This window comes from Diplotaxodon limnothrissa, linkage group LG23 (assembly GCF_057381915.1).
Source record: "Diplotaxodon limnothrissa isolate DT_005_m linkage group LG23, D_limnothrissa_male_GT1.1, whole genome shotgun sequence".
Taxonomy (NCBI): Eukaryota; Metazoa; Chordata; class Actinopteri; order Cichliformes; family Cichlidae; genus Diplotaxodon; species Diplotaxodon limnothrissa.
This window is the reverse complement of record NC_140617.1, coordinates 26,860,572-26,884,556: the sequence shown is the minus strand read 5'-3', so window position 1 is coordinate 26,884,556 and position 23,985 is coordinate 26,860,572. Positions and strand designations below refer to the sequence as shown.

Sequence of the window (23,985 nt, the reverse complement as noted above, 5' to 3'; positions counted from 1 at the left end):
AGTGAGTGGAACCTCAACTCATTTGCACTGACCGTCATGAGAACAGAAACCAGGCACTTTGCTGATAAATGCGCCGAACAGTTCCTCAAGGTAGCAAATGACTGGGGTATTGAAAACAAGATATCCACCATTGGCACAGACAGCGCAGCAAACATGCTGGCTGCTATGAGAGCACTTCCATATTAGCACATCGCCTGCAATGCTCACATTCTCCAGAGGACCATCACGGTATGTCTCGATAGCAGTGGTTTTGTCGGTGTACTGGCAAAGTGCCGCAAGATTGTTGGTCATTTTAAACAAAGCCCTGCGAGTACCACAGAACTTAACCAACAACAAGTAGCACTCGGAAAGAAGAGCGATCAACTTATACAGGATGTACCCACCAGGTGGAACTCGACTCTCGCAATGGTCTCACGCCTCCTATGTAACCGAGAGGCTGTCCAGGCTACGTTGGACCAACAGAACCACAGGTTGGTCTTGCCAACCGAAGCTGAGTGGGCGAAACTGCAGAGGCTGGAGCTCCTGCTTGAACCATGCAAGTAAGTTCAAATAAACACCTTCCCATTTTAATTATATAAACTACTGTTACATGTGTAAAATCAAAATTAATGAACATAACAAGGAACTTTTAAGGACAATTAAATTGGAAATCAGTTACACTTTGATTTAAATGAATCCAGCTAGGTTTATTTAGCAAACCTCTCCACCTCTGCAGGTATGTGACAGAGCTGCTGGGTGGTGAGGCCTACGTCTCTTGCTCTGTAGTGCTGCCTGCTTTTCGCCATCTGTACCGTGCCATGGACATTACTGATGATGATCCTGCCTACGTGGTGAAGTTCAAGAATGCCTTCCAGAAGGATCTGGCAGCACGACGAGCTAATGGCAACGAGATATGGTTCGAGGTGGCCACAGCATTGGATCCACGGTTTAAGGATTTGAAATGTCTTCCAAGAGAAAAGAGGGAACAGGTAGGACAATAAGGTTAAGCTGGACTAATGAGTCCAATTCATTATCAAATCAAACTTTTATTTATTATATGGAACACAAAGTTCTTTACAAGATTAAATAAAATAAAAAAAAAAGCACTTAGTTTTAATCACATTCATTCATTCATTCATTCATTCAGGTGTGGACCATTCTGGAGAATATGCTCCAGGCAGCAGAGCCCAGAAGAGCAGATAGTCTCCAGCCCTCCACAGAGGATGATGGACCAGCTCAGAAGAAGAGGAGGAGCGAACTCCTTCTGGGGTCTGACTCTGACTCAGAAGATGGAATTGAGTCTGGAGAGCTGCAGCGCTACAGAGCAGAACCCAGCATCAGTATTGATGACTGTCCCCTGCAGTGGTGGTATGCTCACTCAGGAGTCTATGAAAAGCTGTCAGTCCTAGCACAAAAGTACCTGGCCTCCCCAGCTACCTCTGTACCCTGTGAGAGACTCTTTAGCCTTGCAGGCCACATAGTGCAAAAGAAAAGGGCAGCCTTGCTTCCAGAAAATGTTACCAGGCTGGTGTGTCTTAGCGACTGGCTGAGGAAGAAGAAATGAGACACATGTGGTCAGCATAGCTGCTGTGTCATTTGTAGCCTACTAGAATAGATTGCTTGATGTTCAGCACTTTTTTTTGTGATGGAAGAATACTTTGATGTGCTAACTTGCAGCACTGCAATGTCAGTTTTATTTTTCATTATCTGAAGCAGAGGAATTTCAGTGCTGTATTGCTCAGAAAAGAGCAACTCTGATGTGCTAACTTGCAGCACTTAATTTATTTGATTTTATTTGTATTTATTTTTCCACTTATTTTACAAAAGAATACAACAGTATGTAAATGGTTGCATCTGTTTAACGTTTGTTAAACAATAAATGACTTTATAAAGTCACTTTCTTTGTTATATCAGTCTTTTGGTCTGCCACAATAAGTTGAGGGCTTTCCTCAGCTATTTTTAGGTGAGATTAAAAAAGAGATTAATTAGATCAATTAATTAAAAATCATAATTAATTAATCTCTATTTTTTTTTAATCTCTTGACAGCACTAGTTATAATTACTATGGACACTTGAGGACAATCATTTAAACAGAAATATTAAGAACTACAGTTTTTTTTTAACTGTTTTTAGCAAGGAGGACTAAATGTGCAAACTAGTTGTCCTATTTGTGTAGTTCTTTTAGCAGTAAGAGAACTTCTGTTAACTTCTTCATTAAGAGAAGCTCCACGAGCTCCATGAGAATAAAATGCATCATCATCCATTACTCACATGTGTTGTTATAGGCTTGTTTTTAAATCCTCAGAGATCCAATCAAAGCTTAAAATATCTGTTTGCGTATACGGGCACTGGATTCCCATGCCTGCCTGCGACTTGAAACAGTGACCTTTTGCCTCCCAGTTCTCCTCTTAGCTCAGATACAGCATGTCTGATACTCAGATAAACCACTGAATACATTCTTCTTCCTCCAGACAGTTTAACCAAAGTCGAGAGATAACAACCGTCTCATTTCAGGAGCACAGTGTGTGTGTTGCAATTACACTGAGTTACATGAGTGACACAAACCATAATAATAAGACGGGAAGCCATTTGGCTGTAAACACGATGACTGGAGGAAGGTATATTTGGCACTAGACAGAAAGCGAATCAACAAAAAGAAGGAAAACAAGCACTTTGATTGTGCTCTATCCTTGGACATGGCATTTCAGCCTGCTTTCAGAGCTTCCTATTCATAATCCCTAAACATAAAATGCCACAAGTTAAATGGAGGAAGCAAAACCCATACAGTACACAATATTTTGTTTTTTAAACATGGCAGCTTAAGGTAACAATTTATTTCTCAGTGTATGAGAGAGTTTATTGGCCTTAATTATAGAGTGGGGTAATCCAGCTGACTTGGCAAACCTTCAGCTATTAACAATATTCATATAGTGTAAATTAATTGGTGCAACAACCTCTAAGCACATGGCCTCAGTCTTTTCAATTAACAATATGGCACTTTAATCGATAGACCAATTCATTTTTGTTGAGTTGCATGCCATAGCAGCATGTACTACAATAAAACAGATTATATATACTGTTGCTACTGTGTAGCAGAACAGCATATATTCACCAACTATTTCATTAGGTACACCTTGCCAATACTGAGTTGGACCTGCTTTTGTCCCCAGAACTGTTTAATTCTTCATGGCATAGATTCCTTTAAGAGTTTGGTCCATATTGGCATGACAGCATCACACTTGCTGATCTGGTGACTGTGGATGCCATTTGAGTGCAAAGAACTCACTGTCAAGCTCAAGAAACCAGAGTGAGATGATCTGAGCTTTGTGACACGGTGTGTTATCCTGCTGGACGCAGCCACAGAAGATGGCACACTGTGGTCATAAAGGGATGGTTGTGGTCAGCAACAATACTCAGGCTGTGGTGTTTAAAGCTGTTGAATTGTTGGTGTTGACTTCAGTTCTGCCTTTGATCCTGGATAAACTAGCACTGAAGCTCCTGGGACACCTGGAACTGTCCACGTCACTGCATTCTTATGACTGTCTAATGACAGGAAAGAATTTTTAAATATACTGATACTGAGGAGGCCAAATTATGTCAAAGAAAATATCTCTCAGTCCATTACACCATCATGTTTTCATGTTGTTTACACCAAATTCTGAGCCTGCCATCTGAATGCTGCAGCAGAAATCGAGACTCATCAGACCAAACACTGTTTTTACAATCTTGTCCAGTTTTGGTGAATTGTAGCATCAGTTTTCTGTTCTTAGCTGACAGCAGTGGCAGTGTGCACTTTTACTGCTGTTGAGATGCTCTCCTGCAAACCTTGATTGTAACAAGTGTTTATTTTAGTTACTGTTGCCCTCCTAACAGCTCAAAGCACCCTGGCCATTCTCCTCTGACCTCTGAAATCAACAGCACATTTACACCCAGAGAACTACTGTTCACTGGACTTTTTCTCTCTGTTTTGGACCATTCTGTGTAAATTCTTTAGGCGATTGTGTGGGGAAATCACAGTAGATCAGCAGTTGCTAAATACATGCAAGTTTACCTACTGAAGTGGCCAATGAGTGTTGTTTTTGTTGACTTTATAGTTTATTTATATTTTTAAATTTACACACCATTAGCATTGTTAGTAGTAAAAAGGTAAAAACCTCGAAACAATATCAGGCTGCTCAAAAAGAGAGCAACTACCTAAATCTGAGTTTAAATCAGGAAGCACAACAGCAGTGAAACGTGCAAAGGCCATGAAGTTTTACTGCAGATATACAGCCTTTAAATTATATTTTTTAGCTGGGAGCTGCTGGGATTTTCCCACCCTGATTAAAACTTTGGAAACCAAACACAAGTCAAACAACACACAAGTTGAATTACAAAGAGTTTAATCCCAAAAATACTTTTTCCTTTTTTCCTGTTTTGGCTTGTAATACATAGTTTGGTCTTGCTGTATCGTGGCTGTAACGCTATAGTACTGTATCATTTACATTGTCTGAAGTAGTGGCTGTCATGCAATGTTGGACACAGCTCGACTTAGCAGAAAGATGCCACGTTCACATCAGAAATCCTGACTGTAAAGAAAAAGAAAGAAAGAAAGAAAAAAAGTTAACATTCATGTCTTCCCACTTGAGCTACAGGTATGACAACACAGTCACCTCTACAGTGTGACTAAGGTTCGACAGTTTGTTTACTTTGTAGACATCAAGCTGCAGCACAATAATGCTGCTTCATCTCTTCTTGTCTTTCATCGTGAATGTGGCATCAGAGAACAGTCTGTACAAGACATTCAACAGTCTTGTCATTTAAGACCAAATGCTAATGTCAGTGACTTTTTATGGGCTCCTCAGCAAGTTGGCTTTCAGGTATGTGAAACATTATGTTGATGTTAAGCTTTATGGTTATTTCTCACTCTGTAAAATATTTTATGAGCAGCTGAACAGGTTCCAGCCTGTTGGTTTGTTTCACTTCTTCACTGTGACAGGAAGACACTCGGCTTCTCGACTGTCCACCCATTGTCACCCCAGGGAATTTTGACAAAGCTGCTAGCATCACACAGGTTGTCCTCTGCAAAAGCCAACAGTGCTGTTCAACAGAGGTTTATCAAACTTTGTGGTTTTTTGGTTAGTTTGGCTTTTTATCATTTCCTGTTTTTTTTTTGTTTTTTTTTATTTTACATGGCATTTGGTGACTAAAAATAATATTGATTTGGGATGAAATATCACATCTCAATTAGGACTGTTTGACTACGGGGGAAAACAATTCCAGATCAGCAGAGCTGAGTTACCTCAAAATGTCAAGTTATTTCCACAGTTTTGAGTTATTTAAGTTTTAGTTTTGAGTTATTATATTTGAGTTAAAATTTTGACTTTGTATGGCTGTTATTAGTATCGCTGTTATTTAAAACAACAACATTGGGACTTTTAAAACATTCTGCGCTTGAGGAACAAAAATTGTATTTGCTGTTTTTTCCAAACAGCTGACTAAAAATATCCATTCCTGTGATATCAATGCCAAATTGTGGCATCTCCAAAATACCAGCAGCTTTGACAAGATGTAGATTTTTGGCACCTTGGAGATGAAAACAGGTTCTGAACACGTGTCCTTTCACTGCCAGGAGGTTGAATCAGTCTGGGATGCACTCATAACACTTCTCAAGCACTCTGAGGGGCAGCTGGTTTGCTTTAGAGCAACTAAAGGAGCTAAAAATGACTCTATATGCTGATGACTATGTCATGTTTTGGTGTAAGATTTCTGATGGTAGTTTGATTAATTGGTTGTGTGATTTCCCTTCCATTCAGCATTATTAGCTATAACTAAATTTAAGTTTGAGAATTTAAGAGAGAATTTTGTGTGAAAAGTAAGAGTAGATGGATGCACAAATAATATAATCAGTGTTTGCTGTATTTATCAGCCAACACTAACAAGAGTTATATTAATCTGCAATGTCCAGTTTTTATTAGGTAAAATTAATCTTGAACTATAGCCAACATTACATGTAATGGCTTAAATGGACCCACAGTGTCCATGTGCAACTCTTGTACCATCAAGCCGTATTATTCTTGCGGCAATATTGCATTAAATACATAAAACAGTTGCATATATAGCTGAAAAAAGTTGAACTGTTAAAAATAGGGGGAAAAAAAAGATGCAGCATTTGTAAAATTCTCCAAAACAGATCAAATCAGCTTGTCACAGAGCAGAAGGCCTTCAATTTGACTTCCAGAGGAGGGATAATCAAAGGTGGTTCCACTGAGGAAGACACAGAAAATGAGCAAGATGAGGGATGAGGAAGAACTGATTTCAGATAGCTCAAATTAGGGCTGCTCAATTAATCGAATCACGATCTGGGCTTTCAACGATCATTAAAAATGACTGAGCTGATTATTAGCCCCTCCCTCGTGCTTTACTCTCACGCTGCTCCGTGTGGCAAATCGAGCGCACCTCTCTGCATTTCGAACACGTGTCACAACAATTAAGAGCAGCGGTCCCCAACCTTTTTTGCGCCACGGACCAGTTTATGCCCGACAATATTTTCATGGACCGGCCTTTAAGGTGTCGTGGATAAATACAACAAAATAAAACTAGTACCGGTACCGAAAAAAAAGAAATTTATTCAAAACGATAACAAAATAACGCTGAAAACCGATAAAAACCCTGAAAACTATACATTTCACACCTGAGCCTCAACTCTCGCGGCCCGGTACCAAACGACTCACGGACCGGTACCGGGCCGAGGCCCGGGGGTTGGGGACCGTTGATTAAGAGGACCCGAGGGAAGCTCGGAAAGCTAAGCAGAAGTTATTTGGAGAGGAGAGTGACTGCCGTTGGTTGAAAAGAGAGGTAAAAAAAACTTCAGTGGTGTGGAAACATTACGTGGATCAATTAGACATATTGTGTAAACTTTGCTACGGTGTTGTAGCTGCACCACAGAGCAACACTGCAAAGTTCACTGAACATAGATGTTTACATTTTTCATTTATTTTTTATATTGCAAACATTTGCACTGTTATCAATATTTGCACACTATTTTATATTATTTTTTGACAATCTTTAAAGTCATTATTCAACACATTGTTATTGTTAAATAAATATCGTCAAATAATCGAGATCTCAATTTCAGTGAAAATAATCGTGATTATCATTTTTGCCATAATTGAGCAGCCCTAGCTCAAATGCATTCTATATAACATAGTTTATTTAATTTTTTTACTCCTAAGCCAGTCATACCAGGTATATATATATATCTCAGTTTGGCAGGGAAGGCTGTAAAAAACAACAACAACAAAAAACCCCACCAAAGCAGAGTTTCTGTGTCATCTCTTGGGAATCATCTTTGGTGTAACACCACCTCGCAGCTCTAAACACTGATCTGTGCATGAGTGCATCCCTAATCACATTTACAGCTGCCTTCTCACATCTGTGCACAGCACAGCAACAGGGAGCTCTGCCAGTGGATCAATACACTTTATAAAACATCTCCGCTACAATACACACATCCCCAATGAAACAGTCCTATTAATACTCCTCCATCAGGGAGAGTGCAGCGAGAGCCACAGTGTGCACAGACACAACTGCCTGTGAAGAACATTAAAACAGTCATCTACCAAGGTAAACAATCAATATTCTTCCCATGAATCTGACTTTAATATGACTTTTTTTTTTTTTAGAATTTATGCTATTCATGAATATACTATATAGATTTCATCTGCAAATACGCATTCCTACAGGAAAGTATGGATGCTAATGAGTTTATATGATATGCATTTTCAGCTCATTTTGCATCTCTATGAGTATATTTTCCTCCTATATGGAGACTTGCAGTATTTCTGTGGTGTTTTTTCTTCTTTCTTTTTTTTGTTTAATCCATTCTGTTTCTATAGATGGGATACGTCATAGTTTATTAGCCATCATCCAGCCAAAGCCTGGCATCACTGCTTCTTTTTCTTCTGCTTCAGTGACTTCCTCCTCTTCACGATCATCTCGTACAGCTTGTCCATGCCCTCGTCCAGTCCCTCTCCGATGATGGCGCAGGCCGGCTGGACGTGGTACGGTGTTGAGGGGCTCAGCTCCGCCAGAGCGAGCTGCCTCTCGATCTCCCCGACGTCCAGAGCCCGGGGCAGGTCCTGCTTGTTGGCGATGACCAGCAGCGGGGTCCCCTGGTTCTCGGCGAACCGGGTGATCTTGTGCAGCTCGGTGCGAGCCTCCTCCAGCCTCTCGGTGTCCACAGAGTCTACCACGTACACGATGCCGTCCGTGCAGCGGCTGTAAGGCTTCCACAGGGGCCGCAGCTTCTCCTGGCCCCCGACGTCCCAAAAGTGACAGCTGATGCCCCTTGAGGCCCCCGCGCCTCCCAGCCGAATCCTCTCCGTGTTGAAGCCGATGGTGGGCACCGTGTTGACGAACTCGTTGAATTTGAGCCGGTAGAGAACGGTGGTTTTGCCCGCAGAGTCCAAGCCGAGCATGACTATGTGCAGGGACTGGAAGGCAGCCAGATTGGAGAAACTATTCCCCATGTCTGCAGGCTGGGGAGGAGAGACAGCGTGCACTCCCACAGCCCCACAGCAGCGAGCGAGATCACCGCAGGGGACGCTTAAAGGTCCCGGGAGTGATCCATCGTGGGTTATTAAAACGCGTAAAAATTAAAACGGCTTCTCCTCTCTCAGCAGAAGTTGGGGGCACAGCCCCTCGTTGCGCGGCGGCACTCCGGCAGCAAGAAACGCCGCAGCATCCCTGGACTCACTCCAACTGCATCTGCCCTCCACAAATTGTCAAATCACAGCACGTACAGCGGCTGCATGCACTCTCGCGCACCACACTCGTCTCCGCATCTGGCCGCTTGTCTCCGAGCAGCTGCCTTCATGTAGTGGCACACAACACAAGCACGAAGCGATGAAGCGTGACGCGTGGATCAGCCACTGAACGCTGCCATGGAGAGACGCGTCAAGTCAGACGGGAAAAACACAATAAAATCTGGCTTCCGGTTACGCGAAAGGGCTTTAAAAAATAAAAGCCTTTCACATTCGTGAGAGCAAACCTGCCAGCGGGGTGGATAAAGGATCTTAATATGAAAGGTGTTCAGTCGCCTTTCCTCTGCGCAGGGAGGCGTCCTCAGCTGTGAGACTCTGACACCTGCTGGTAAAAATGCGCAACTACAAGCAGCTGTGACTTTATGAGTGCAGATATAAAGATACACTAATTGTAAGATAGTATATATAAATATAAATACATATCAAAAATGGTTTCCCCCAGCCTGCAGTCAGTAATTTAAGTGACTGCCTCTGGCGCCATAAAACAAAAGAAAGAAGAAGGCAAATAAAGCCTGGGATTAGATGGAAAGGATGGAGAGTGAGTCAATATCGACCAAATATTACCCAGCACAGCTTGAAGTCATGAAACATGGCCCTTAAATTTGGAAACATGTAGAATGAAGCACCAGCTGGCCCCAACAGACGGACTCACAGAGAAGCAGCTAAAAGTTATTCCAAGCAGTCAGTAATTAGTTTCAACCAAAAGCAACACTCACATGGAGCAGGATTCATCTTCACTGTGCGTTTCAGCAGTGGTTCCAAACAGGTGTTCAACTCATTTCTTTATATGTTTCTAGGAAAACGGAAAATAGGTGGAGCAACTTATTGAAAAATGTGCAAATATACATGGAAACACAGCATACTAGGCAATTCTAACATGTTTGAAAGTCAATATTTGGTATGATCACCTTTAGTCTCCTGCCAGATGTAGATGACCAACTTCTTTAGTACATTAGCAAGGAAAGCTGCGTCGATGATGGAGAGGTGATGTCAGTGCTAACCATCTAATAAAACAGTGACGCTGACCAGATGCCGGCTCAGCAGCAATTTCAGATTAGCATCTGTGACAATGACTGAATGTAATATGTTCAGCCAGCTGTTTTGCTTTTTTTTAAAAAAATCAAAAAGCAGGCCTGTTTTCTTTAAAAATTCAGAGATACGTGGTCCTCACAGGACAGCCACTACAAATGTAAGTAACGGAATATAGAGTACTTAAAACGAGATCCACCTTTAACTTATGCAGCAGTTACAGTAAAACATTTAAATAAATAAATAATTTAACAGTGATGATGAAGATTGTTCTGCAGAATTATTATTATAATTTTTTTTACTCTATGCACAAATTTTCCAATAAATAAATCCAAAGTTTCATTGATTATTTTTTGTTGAAATGCTGAGTGACATACAGATGTGTAGTGTTCAATATAGAGTTATAGTTATGGAAGGAAAAATTCACCAAAAATGTTCCAAAACAGTTTCCTCTCTCTTTTTGTTTATGTATATCAGCTGTTAACTAAATCATAAACTATGGTTTAATAAAAAAAAAAACAACTAAAAGCAAAATTAATGTAATTTCATCATTTAGATGTAATTTTCTTTATACACGTTACTACGCAAAATAAAATCATCAATCATTGCAAAGAATATTGGGACGTTGATAAGGTTTTTTCTCAGATTGGGGCGATCGTGGCTCAAGAGTTAGGAGTTCACCTTGTAATCGGAAGGTTGCCGGTTCGAGCCCCGGCTTGGACAGTCTCGGTCGTTGTGTCCTTGGGCAAGACACTTCACCCGTTGCCTACTGGTGGTGGTCAGAGGGCCCGGTGGCACCAGTGTCCGGCAGCCTCGCCTCTGTCAGTGCGTCCCAGGGTGGCTGTGGCTACAATGTAGCTTGCCATCACCAGTGTGTGAATGTGTGTGTGAATGGGTGGATGACTGGATATGTAAAGCGCTTTGGGGTCCTTAGGGACTAGTAAAGCGCTATATAAATACAGGCCATTTACCATTTAAATATTGGAAATCCAAACGTGAACACTGCACTGCATGTTCTGGCGTCTTAAAAATATAGAGGTTGAAAACTGCCAAAATAATATTAATAATAATAAAAAACAAAGAATCAATGCTATTAAATGCATTAAAATAAAAAAATAAAAATAAAATAACTGTAAACAAGAGTTATTCTATATGTCTCTGTTTTCTTTCTTTCTTTTATCTGCGTCTGTATTGATTGTTTCATTTATTAATTCTGAGTGATTTATTTGTTTAGTTCCTTGTTTATTTAATTGTTTACATTTTTCAATTTTGGCAGCTTTGGTATTCCATAAGAAAATACAAGACGCACCTCATCAAACAACATAAACATGCCTTGTCAGATTGCTTAACACGATTCTGAAATTTTTGTGGTTTGCAGGTAAAATTATTTTTACATTGTTCATGTTGGAGGGAATGCAGACTCTGACTCAGATTCTGGTTTGGAGCAGGTCTGGGATCTGTAACAGAACTGACACCTGATTGGTTTACACTAATGATCTAACTGATCTATGCTGTCTTTAATTCATCTGTAAAACTAAATGAACATTAAAAGTCATCTCAGGATAACAGAAAATAATAATGTGCCTTTTAAGCAACAATAATCCAGAATTAATGCTCCTTTAATATTCTCCTGTCTTCATTTCATATGGAGATCATTACATTTTGGCTTTTTTATGCTATAGAATAAACCCATTGTTCCCATAAACTTTGTTACATACATGTGTTGCTGGTGTTAAAAGTATAAGGCATGTGATCATTTAACATGTGTACCACTAGATGGCGGCAGAGTTTCTCCTTGGAGTACCAGCAGTTTTCTGTAGTCAGAGGAAAAGTTTGCAAACACACACACACACACACAAAAAAATCAAACTGCTGTTCTTTTTCTTCACGATCAGTCCAAATCTAAGCTGCTTTTTTTCAGGAAAAAGATGTAAACTTAGCAAAGTTAATTCACATAAAAAAATCTTATCCTCCATTCAAAGCTTCTAACAAACACTCACTCAGACTGACATCGTGCTAGTGACGCATCTTTTCAAAGCTCAAAAAGAGTCCCCAAACTTGTTGATCTTAATTTTCATAGTCTAAAGTTTTTACGTATCATGGTCAGTATTGTGACAGCCCTATATGTGATGGACTCAACTCGACTAAATAAGAAGCATTAACAGTCCATTGTTACTTTAAGATGTAAAGGTTAATTTGTTTGGGTAAATTAAAAGCTTCCTCGAGTGCAGCTGGAAAAGCCATCGAACGCTCTGATGAAAGTGGCTCCCTCAGAGGGCCGCCTCCGGAAAAGAGCATCAAGAACTGGAGTTCATCAGAGTTACCAGCTTCAGAAAATCACCATCATCAATCCCCGACTAACAGCATCTAAGATTAGAGTCCACATCGAAGCCCAGAGTTCAAGCAGCAGATAGCTCTCAAGATCCATCCATCGGTCCATGTGCCCATTTTCTGCTGCTGTTAGGAGGAGACGGTGTGAATCAGGCCTTCATGGTAGCCAACTGCAGCCAAGGAACAACTACAGAGGGAGTCCAAGAAGCACAAGGAGTGGCCGTCAGAACAGTACAAACATGGATTATGATGAGTCCAAACCTACATCCAGGATGAGGGAGAACTACATCGGGATCATCTATCTATCTATCTATCTATCTATCTATCTATCTATCTATCTATCTATCTATCTATCTTATTATACGAGAGCACAGCATAGCACAGCATCCCTCCAGATATAAATGACTATACGTTTGCTTTGTCATGACTGACACTCATTCTTCAGTTTGACTGCAACAACAATCGCTCACATTGCATCTTTACAGCACCTGTCGTACCTGCTGCTGATCGGATATGATCTGATAACAGCTCTCATTGTGAGCCTTCATTAAATTCCACCCCCCCCGGGCACAAATAATTCATCTAATTAGCCAGAAGAAGTGAAAGCAAGTGTGTGTGTGCAGCAGCAGTGTTAGCAGAGGGGAAAGAAAGCCAGTCCCTAAACGACAACACAACCTGAGTCATCAAGACCCGACTAATTGTCCTCGCTGTCCTCCTCCTTTATTGATTTCCCTTTTATTACTGCATTCAAGATCAATAAAACGAATTATAAACAGGGTGTGGACACGCCCGCGTGCGCACACACACATGCACACAGCTTAACTTTATAAGACCACAACTCACTCTAATTGCGCTCCTCTCTCTCTTCCTCTCTCTAACTAGGCTGGATGTCTCTCGCCCACCGCCCACGCCGCCTTCTCATCCATAAAACAAAAGTCTCCCTCTCTGATTTACTTCTCATTTATTCCACCGTCTCCTCCATGTTCCACAGGTAACAGATGACGAGCTGCAGACAGATGCTGAGAGAGCCTCAAACAAGCTGTTTAACTATCAACTGCCAACTTTCAGAAGAAAAAGAGAAAAAACACATCTATAACTCAGATGATGTAAAATTAATTAGATACATAGGCTGAAGTGATCTACATCTCAGAGGATTTTGAGTCCTTGCAAAAAAGATTTCCTTAAAAAAGTACCACCAAATTAAAGTACTACCAAGGTAAAATATGTAAACATGATAAAACTAGGATGCATTGTGGGCACATCAAACCTGATCTCTTTAGGCTGCACTGGGAGGCTTTTAGGTTACCCATGACCCAGCAGTGTGAACGTGGCCCTGACCACACTGTAGGACTGCCAACTCAAATGATGTAAACCACTTACACTATACTAGAGATGGACCGATCCGATATTACGTATCGGTATCGGTCCGATACTGACCTAAATTACTGGATCGGATATCGGAGAAAAATAAAAAATGTAATCCGATCCATTAAATATCACGAAAGCACCTCACAAAACTTGCAACACGCCGTAACTCACCTCAGAACGTTAGCACGTCGGAGCAGTATGCATCACGTGATAGAGAGGCTGTGGCATGCGGGACCTGTCGGTGGTCTGGATAGCATTTGGAGCTTCGCTAGCAACCCGGCATTTCATCTCCGACAAAGTTATCCCCGAGAGAAGTAAAGCAAGTGTGTAAGTCCATCTCTGAATGTTTGTAAAGCATTCCTGCATTAAGCTTAACAAACGATATATGGAGCGACTGCCTCTTCTTGCTGCTACTTCAATCATGAAACTGCTTAACGATCAGCTGATCGGCTTTTCTGTCGCGAGTCCGTGTCTCTAGTTTGCTTTTGGCCCACTTTGCACCAGAAAGAGGAAACCAGCGGCTGAACAACAGCAGCACGTTTAAGCTTGATCAGCTGTTGTTAGAATTTATTTATTATTACTTTCTACTCGAGGATCTTTTTCTACGTAGCTGACGCTGGTAACTGTGCAGGGGCGGATCTAGCAAAGTTTAGCCAGGGGGGCCGATAGGGCATTAACAGGGAAAAGGGGGCACAAAGACATACTTTTCTTTCTTATTCTCGTTTAAAATGTCGAGCTTTTAATAAATAATTATCTGACACCCAAAGTTTTAATTTGATGCAAAATAAATAGAAGTCAATTACTGTATATAGTAACTATTAAGTCTAATATATATACCCTAGTAAGCTATAGTACTTTTTCCTTTGGGAAGGTACCATCTGTGCAGTCTGCAATTTTGTTGAAGAAAGATGTTGAATCTATTTAATATTTCTTGAAAAATAATTGATTTCTGTGCATTTTTTTTCACACTGCATCAAATTAAGGTTGATTACGGCGATTAAGCATCACGAGGTGGAGCGTGAGGGGTGGTTCCCTATTTTTTATTTATTTATTTTTGTTGTTGCTGGGAGTTGGAACCCTATTAGTTAGGTTGCTTAATATTTATGCTAAGTACTCTTTAAAATACCAGAATAGGGAGGATGGTGTAGGTTTAAGTTTATTAGATTGATCAGTATTGCTGAACTATGAAATATTTTTTTTTGCATACAGGTATAACAGAATAGCTTTAGTGTAGTTGTTGTTTTAAACTTGAGTATGAACTTATACAAAATGCAGCAAGATATTTAAAAAAAACAGTTTTGTTGATTAAAAAACACTATATCGGATTCATATCGGTATCGGCAGATATCCAAATTTATGATATCGGTATCGGTATCGGACATAAAAAAGTGGTATCGTGCCATCTCTACACTATACTGCCCAAAGTATTCAGTCACACACCTGAAGGATTGAATTCAGGTGTTGCAATCACTTCCATGGCCACAGGTGTATGAAATGAAGCACTTAAGGCATGCAGATCGCTTCTAGGAACATATGTGAAAGAATGGGTTACTTGAGTTCATCGAGGTTAGCGGGCATTCATTTATTCACAGCTCTCTTAAGGTCCTACCACAGCAATAGTCAGGTTCAGGTCTGGACTTTGACTGGGTCATTGTTCTGTTTCATGCCCAGGCCAAGCTTTACAAGTCAGACAGATGTCCTCACATTTGACTCTAGAATACTTTGGTATACAGAGGAGTTCATGGTTGACTCAGTGACCTCAAGGTGCCCAAATCATGAGCTCTCCACCACTGTGCTGACAGCTGGTACGAGGTGTTTGTGCTGATATGTTGAGTTTGGTTTTCCATGATGACCAAACATCTCCACTTTGGTCTCGTCTGTCCAAAGGACATCATTCCTGATGTCTTGTGTTTTGTTCAGATGCAGCATTACAAACCGAGCTGCCGTGTTCTTTTTAAATAGAAGCGGCTTTCTCCTGCCACCCTTTCAAACAAGCCAAACTTGTTCAGTCCACATTTAATTGTGATGTCATGAACTTTAACATGTAACATGCTAACTCAGGCCTGTAGAGTCTGCAGTTTTTCTGAGGGTGAGTTTTCTGTGATGTCCACTCCGGGGAAGATTGTGATATTGTGTTAACAGACACCTAAATGCTCCAGAGCAGCACACTGCCAAAACGTTTGCTTTTACAGATACCCTCTTATAGTTTTGTTTACATATTCGACAAATGAGCTGGTAGATAATATCCTCACCAGGAGTAAAATCTGGTAATTTTAAAGGACAAAAGGGAGCTGTTATAGTCAGTAAAAAGACATCTTTCCTCTTTCCTACCAAGCCTTATTTTCCTTCACATAAAATAACATGGAGCTGTTGCTGCTGACCACTGCTGCTTTCATCTCCTCTTCACTCAGAGGAAAAAAGGTACCTGTTTTTGCTGTATGAAGTGGATAAGGTGGTAGGTTACAGGCTTTAAAGCAGGTAGCTACGGCAAAACCACTCCCCCCAAAAAAGACCATGACATGTAAAATTGACATGTATATGGAGATAAGCAGCTAGTAGATGGATTTTTCAGACGTATTCTTTGTAGCAGATTTTTCTTATCTACAATAATTACACTTAACCTTGTAAATTATAAATTATAGTTCCTTATTATTCTGTCTCTCAGGTGTAGAGGGTCCACCTTACAAACATGTGTGCACTTCCTTAAAAGTGAAGTCCTGTGAGTTTGTGTTTATAGAAAGGAGTCGAGCTGCTCTAGTTTTCAGCACCCAGGTGCCAAAATGTACATGCAATCAAGATTTTCATCTGCTACTTTGATAAAGAGGAAGGCCCCTTTTTACTCTTTGCTTCAGCCTGAAAGAAAAGAAGGGGCACAGCTCTGTTTATCTTTAGCTTGATAAGTTCTTACAGCTAGCAGCACATCAGAGAATAGAATAGAATAGAATAGAATAGCCTTTATTGTCATTGTACAGAGTACAACGAAATTGGAGTGCCACTCCCTTGGTGCAAGTTTCAATAATAAATATAAATGTAAAATATAAAAAGTACAAAAAAAACAATCGTAAGTACTCAAACAATAGTATGTACAATATATACAGGATAGACACTGAAACTCTGATGATCACCGCCGAGGCTTCTACATCTGCAGCTCCCCTGCATTCAGCATGCAGCCAAAGGCCCAAGACGTGAGAAAGAGCAGATGAAGGGAGTTTTGCTTTGCGTTTCTCTTTATCTTTCAAGGGCTCTTTATGTTCGTCAGGCCCACGAGGTGAAACCAGCCTGGCCTGTTTCCCCACATCCTCCAGAAACCTCCGAAAAGGAACGGCAGATGAAACAGAGCGGCGGCTCGTCCCTGAGCTTTTCATCTCGCCACCTGTTCTGCATTTTCAAAAGCTGCTCCAAGCAGGCCAATTTGTCTGGAATTAACAAAGGGAAGAGAAGATCTCTTGCTTACTGCGTACATCTCTGTTCCTCTGTTTTTCCAGACCAGGGCAATAACACCGGATTCTAAACCTCTCAGGATGATGGCAGATTATTGTTTAGGATATGTTTCAGGTGATAGAAACACTCTGATCTGCATTCATTTCCTTGAAGAAGATTAAGTTTTTACATTTAAGCTTATCTCCCTCCAAACGTGTCTTTGCACAAAGGCGATGTAGAAACATTATCGCACAGATTCAGGTTAAATTTGCACTTTTTAATAAGCAGTTCAGACTGTACATGGTACGAGCACATGGATTCAGGGCATGAACAGTGTGCTGCATAAATAAGGTTAGTCACTAGAGCATTACTTATCTTGTACTGTGCCTTGTATGCAGCCTTCCAGTTCAACCATTACGTATCTTAGATTCTGTCTCTTTAAGGAGCCCTCCCCAAAAGCCCACTTTCTTTTGATTAGACAAATTTCAGCAGCCTGCAGAGGGGCAACAAGTGATGCTAAATGTATATACAGTATATACATTTAGCACACTCACACACACACACACGCGCACACACACACACACACACACACACACACACACACACACACACACACATATATATATATATATATATATATATATATATATATATATATATATATATATATATATATATATATATATGTGTGTGCGCGTGTGTGCGTGTGTGCGTGCGTGTGTGTGTGTGAGAGTCTGTGTGTCTGGGTGTGTGCACACACACACAACAGGATAAGAGTCTTAACTTTTCTAATACCACTGTATCAATTATTCATGTACTCTAAATAGAATTATTAGCTACATCTGCAGCATCTCTGATCCTTACAGACATTTATATATCATTTTAATACATTTCTTTGGTTGCCCAGCAACAGTTGTACTGCTTTATGTCATTTTTGTCCACAGCTGCCTGCAACTGAGAGACAAAATCTTGCAAAATGCCACCACATACATTTGCTCAGCAGCAAATTGATATCGTGAGGGACTAGCTAGTAAGTATAGGAAACCTAAAGAAGTTGATATTTCCTTTAGAAGTTTAGTGGAAACCAAAAACACAGGAAGGAAAGTGTATTTACAAAGTAATTTTCCAGTACAAAAGTCACAAAATATATGTAAATATAAAATAAATTAAAAGGCAAAAAGACAACAATTAAAACAGTTTAAATGAAGTTTAAAGCTAACTAAAAGCTAACTTACCCAGGTGGGTATTAAGCTTCTTTTTCAAGGTAGCAACAGACAACTTAGCAAAGAACAGTTTTTAAATTGTGTCTTTAGCCACTTTGGTATTAGCAGCCTGTTGCAAAAATAAATAATTTGCTCCAATTTCTTTAGTTGAATCTGTGAAAAATACCAAATATAGCACAGTTTGACAGACATAAAATAATATATTTACACTAATAAGGGGATTCCCAAAGAGATATTAGCTAAAAACTCACCATATCTCAGCATGGTGTGTAGTTTGTCCTTAAAAAAGTGTGTGAATGTGTGTGTGAATGGGTGGATGACTGGATATGTAAAGCGCTTTGGGGTCCTTAGGGACTAGTAAAGCGCTATATAAATACAGGCCATTTACCATTTAAAAAAAACTAAGGAAACTGGACAAGTGCAGGGCATTATCTAAAAGTTATGACCTAAAGAAACAGGAACAAATCCCGCAAAGACCTGACACAGGACCTAAGAGATCCATCTGGACCTCTGCAATGGTTTGGTGCTGCATTTCAGCCAGTGGTATTGGACCGGACATTGTTCAACACAGAAAAGTACTATCAGATTTTGATCCACCATGAAATATCTGGAAAGCATCTGGTTGGCAATAACTTCATCTTTCATCAACAATGATCCCAAACACACTGCCAATGCAGCAAAATCATACCTGTATAGAAAAACACACAGTGGAGCAGTATCAGTCATGGATTGGCCTCCCCAATCCTCAACAGGGCATCAACATTATTGAAGCAGTGTGGGATCATGCTGACAGAGAACAGAAGGCAGAAACATCCAAAGACGAGCTTTGAATGTCCTTCAAGAAGCCTTATGCACATTATTGTATGATGATTTCCATATCAGATTGAGATACAATGCACAAATGGACAAAGGTACTGGCCCACACCTCTTAATCATTGAATTCAGGCGTCTTTAGTCTCATGGCTACAGGTGTATAAAATCAAGCCGCTACCCATGCAGTCGGCCTTCACAAACACTTGTAAAAGGATGGGTCGCTTTAAAAACCTCACTGAAGTTCAATGGTTGTACTATAATGGGACGACACTATTACAGCAAGTCAGTTTGTTAAATTTTTTGCCTGCTAGAAAAGTACCATCAGAGTGGTTTTACTGCAAAGTGGAAGTCTTTACGAACCACAGCAACTCAGTCACATAAAGTTACAGACTGCTGAGAGCTGAGGTGTATTAAAGTCACCAATGCTCTGCTGACTCAGTAACTGCACAGCTTCAAAACTCCTCTGGCATAACATCAGGCCCAAGAGGGTTGCTTATATAGTGTTTTTAACACCATCTATCTTCAGAAAAAAGTAAACATCAAGATTTAGGCTCATTGCGTGGTTAATTAAACCAATGCAGATTAAGGAAAACTGCTGAGTGAGTAAAAAGCTCAAATTTTAATTAAAAAGATTTGGTTGGTTTCAAATAAAACAAATAACACAAAATAGTCCCTATAATGCCAAATGAATCCTAGGTTACTTTCTACTACTCCAGCACATAAGAGCCAGATGTTGTAACAACTAGCAGACAACCTGTGAGCCAATCAGATGGCAGCAGCATTGCAATAAAAGCGGATTTCCTTGCAGGCAAAAATGCATTGCTGTGTGTTTTCCCTAAAACACACAGCAAGAGCATTTTACAGTCTATTCTTCTCTCCTGTGGTACTTTCAGATTTTGATCCACCATGAAAAACTAATTAAACTTTTTATTTTTTATTCTTAGATAAAACAGGACAAAAAGCGCACACATGTACACACACATATTCATGGCCTTGTTGTGAGTTTCGACTTGTATCCAGGAGACGGGTAGGAATGTGAAGGGTGAGTCAGTGAGAGGCAAAGGACGAGACTGTCAAGGTGGCCGGTCCTCTGAGGGAGAATAATTATCTGCTTTAATTAAGTACATTAAACTGTGTGTGTCTGTGTGTGTGTCTAAGGCGGATTATGCTTGGGTGGGTTAAAAGAGCGTGCTCAGAAAGACGTATGCATTCACGTGCAGTGCTTGAGCATGCATGCATCCAGCGTGTGCATCCATGTGTGATATCTGAATGTGTTTTTCTGTGTGTGTGTGTGTGTTTACACGCTGTAATCTGCTGCATTGTCTTTGTGGGCTTCATGATGACAGCGTCACGCAACACTCAACACAATAAACTTTGCATTGCAATGAGAGCTCATGCGCAGAGAGAATCCCAATTGGGGCCGGGTGCAGAAATTCATGAATTCTTTGGTGCATCGCTACAGAATCTCACATTAAAGGTATATTGAAGTATTTTGGGAAAAAAGTTGGAAAAGAAAATAAATGTTGGGTCTTGCGTGTGTTTAATGTCATGGAAAGAGAGAAAAGCACGAGGTCTGACAGCCCTAAATCTGCCCATGTTTTGAAATCATGTCTTCTTGTTCATTTCCACATTGACCAAAAAATTTTAACTTTGTTTTATCGTTCTTTTATTGAGTCTGTTTTATCCTTTTGTTTGGTGGCATGGTTTGGTCAGACCTCTGTCACAGAGAAAAACTCTCTAAATCAGATAGTGAGATGGTCCAGTCGTCTGATAGGTGAGCCACAGTCTTGTTTAGCCTCCCTGTACTCTAAGCAGGTACAGAGGATGGCTTTATCAATCCTTAATAATGGTTCCCATCCTCTAAGGGGTGAATTTCAGCTTCTTCCCTCAGGACGGAGGTTTCTATTTCCGAGATGCAGGACAAAGCGTTATAAAAATAGCTTTGTCCCCGTTGCTGTCACTGAATTAAATAAGAACTGTTTTTGATTCGAAATATTAAAGTATGTGTCACAGTGAGTTTTATATATTTACTAGGTATGTGTGTTTTTAAAGGGATGTCAAATGCTGTCATTTTTCTGTAAAGCAAATTTACCTTGCCTTTAGGTATAAATAAAGTTACCTTACCTTACCTTACCTTCTCTGTATGTGTATGTATGTATGTGTATTTAAGAGATAAAAATAGAGTATTATACTGTCTTTTTCTATTTTTCAGCCTTATGTGTCAATCAGCGTGAGCCATAAGCTCAGGCTTCAGACTGCCGTGAATATTCAGTTTCCAAAGATTCTTCTTCTCACCGTCACCTGCTACAGCCACAGAAATCCCACAATGTCGAGACAACTCACAAGCACTAGGTGCTGCCCCTCAGCTGGCTTCCAGAAAGTGATGAATCAGAGGAAAGTGGGCTGTTAGGTAGGGAAGCCTTACAGAGACAGGAGCTAAAAGAACTAGAGAAGTTAGAGGACTACACGCCTACTGAAAGGTACAGCACAGAATAACACTCAACACTCATAAAGTAACAAAATAACAAATAAAGGCAATCAACTCTGATCGACACCACTTCCTACCCTATTGACGGCACAGTGATATCACTGGGCAGATCCTTCACTGCTGTGTCTGAAGTAGAGATCTAGGTCCTTCATTCTTGTTCTGGTCAAAACTGCTCTCAGTAAATCAAACAATAAAACACTGACATAACTGCACTTGTGAAATAATATGTCTTATACTGTGAAATAACTACCACCTCATGTAATAATAATGGATTGGATTTATATAGCGCTTTTCAAGGCACCCAAAGTGCTTTACAATGCCACTATTCATTCACTCTCACATTCATACACTGGTGGAGGCAGCTACAGTTGTAGCCACAGCTGCCCTGGGGCAGACTGACAGAAGCGAGGCTGCCATATCGCGCCATCAGCCCCTCTGGCCAACACCAGTAGGCAAGTAGGGTAAAGTGGCTTGCCCAAGGACACAACGACCAGGACAGAGAGCCCAGGGATCGAACCGGCGACCTTCCGGTTACAGATGCGATTCCCAACCCCCTGAGCCACGGTCGCCCTTGTAAGCAGTGTTAGCCATTATTAAACAGTCTTTCTGTCTATCTTTAATGTTTTTTAGGTTTTTCCTTGTTTTAAATATTTTTTTACTGGTTATTATGATCTTTTTCTATTTAGGTATGTCTTTTTTATATTGCTAGGTTGCTACACATCTCTTTGCTGCCATAACATTCAAAATCTTCTAGTTATGCGACAAACAAATTATCTTAACTCTGGAATAAGAAAAAATGCACTTGACGTGCAGTTTATAGAGCTTGTTGATGTGATTGAGATCCATAACAATGGCCACATCTATAAAAGCAGATATTTTGGAAGTTTCAGGTGTGTTAACACAAAGCCACAATCTTCGTGATTGAGAAGTATCTACTGAACACTGCATACACTCAATTAGCAAAAAAAAGTTGACAGTACAATTAGAAAAAGACTGTTCACATGTGGCTTCTTTTGAACTTGTTTTGACTTCTGAAACAATGTCCTTTGGAAATATAAAAAACCAAAGTGGAAATGTTTGTCCATAATCCAAAGGACCACAGGATATCAGCATAAACATATTCATACCAACTGTCAGGACAGTGGTGGAGGGGTGATGAGTTTGCAGTTACAGAGGAGTTCCTGGTTTTGCAGTCATTGAGTCCACCAGGAACTCCTTTGTAAACCAAAGTATTCTAGAGTCTAAGTCTGAGGTAATCTGTCTGACAGCTAAAGCTTGGCCCAAACTGGGTCATGCAATCCCAAGCACAGCAGCAAATCTGCAACAAAATGAATGATAAACAATCAAGGTGCTGCAATAGCCCAGTAAAAGTCCAAACCTCAAGCCTAAAGAGCGAACTTTAGTTATGTCTAAATGCTGTTTTCAGTCTTGCAGAAATCATTTGTGCACACATGAATATAAGTGTAAGTAGAATAACTGTAAGCGTATAAGACTTTCATATGTTTTTTGGTTTTATTGATACTGAACAGAAACACTGAACAGATCTGCAAATTCTCACATGTGATAAAGCATTACTTACAAATGTGTCAATACTCAGTCGGTGTTTGGTACAAATATATAAACTTGCAAATTTTCTGCTCGGAAAACGTTCATATTCTAAACATTGCAGCGATCACAAAAACATAATGGAGATAAACAACAAAAGCACAAAACCCCGCCAAAAAGCATCAAAGTGGATTGATTATTCGTGCTGAAAGTCACAGAATCAAGAACATCTGAAAAGACAAAAAAAAACTAACAAAAACTAAATAAAAGCTTTAAAAAGATATTTCTGATGGTTTAGTTTGTCTAGTTCTTTTAATGAAAACAAACACATTTGACATTTTTGTGTAACTAATAAAGAGTATGGGGTTAGGACGTGAGAATGCACTGAAACATTTTCAGCCATCTGAAAAAAAAAGCATACATTTTGAAAATACATATAAGTATTCTGGATTTCAGTAAGGTTAACAAATAAAGGAAAATGCATTTCACTTTATTTTCAAGTCTCAATTAATGAAACTATTTGTATTTGCAGCCATGTTACATGTTGAAAACTGAATTTGCTAATCTATGCTAGCTAGCAAGCAAACTAATGCTATCTGCTGAAATGACTAGAGCTCCAAAACAAAATTCAGCTGTCATTCTTGGCCCCTAAGCCTTTTTCTTTTTCAATTAGTGTACTTGTAGTAGTGTTAGTAGTGTTTAAGTTAGAGAACAGTGTAAGTTTCATCTTGCATCGTCCCTGTGGTAAATTAGCTTAACGTTGGCTCTGTAAGTAACATATAATTCTGTCAACTAGCCAAACTTTACTAACCCTCCAAACATTTCTGGTATTTAGTTTTCTTTTATTGTTAAGGTCAATAGCCATAGCAGTTCAGTTTTTTAAAAGAAATACTTCAGTCAGAACATGATATAACGTCTCCAGATAGCAACTAGCCAGCTAGCTAACTTTCTCTTATATCTTCCAGTTCCAGTAAACTTTGCATCT

The 23,985-nt window shown here is 40.0% G+C and overlaps 2 protein-coding genes across 2 annotated transcripts; one reads left to right on the top strand and one right to left on the bottom strand.

Moving 5' to 3' along the window:
- Positions 1–797: 797 nt before the first annotated feature.
- On the top strand, positions 798–1,641 carry LOC146608225 (E3 SUMO-protein ligase ZBED1-like). Its single transcript, XM_085348040.1, has 2 exons — positions 798–968; positions 1,127–1,641. Exons 1-2 carry the CDS (start codon positions 798–800, stop codon positions 1,541–1,543), a joined length of 588 nt encoding a protein of 195 aa, XP_085204166.1. The 3' UTR covers positions 1,544–1,641.
- Positions 1,642–7,801: 6,160 nt separating this feature from the next.
- On the bottom strand, positions 7,802–8,807 carry arl4ca (ADP-ribosylation factor-like 4Ca). The gene has a single exon (XM_085348805.1). The coding sequence runs from the start codon at positions 8,487–8,489 to the stop codon at positions 7,905–7,907; it is 585 nt and encodes a 194-aa protein (XP_085204931.1). The 5' UTR covers positions 8,490–8,807; the 3' UTR covers positions 7,802–7,904.
- Positions 8,808–23,985: the final 15,178 nt, after the last annotated feature.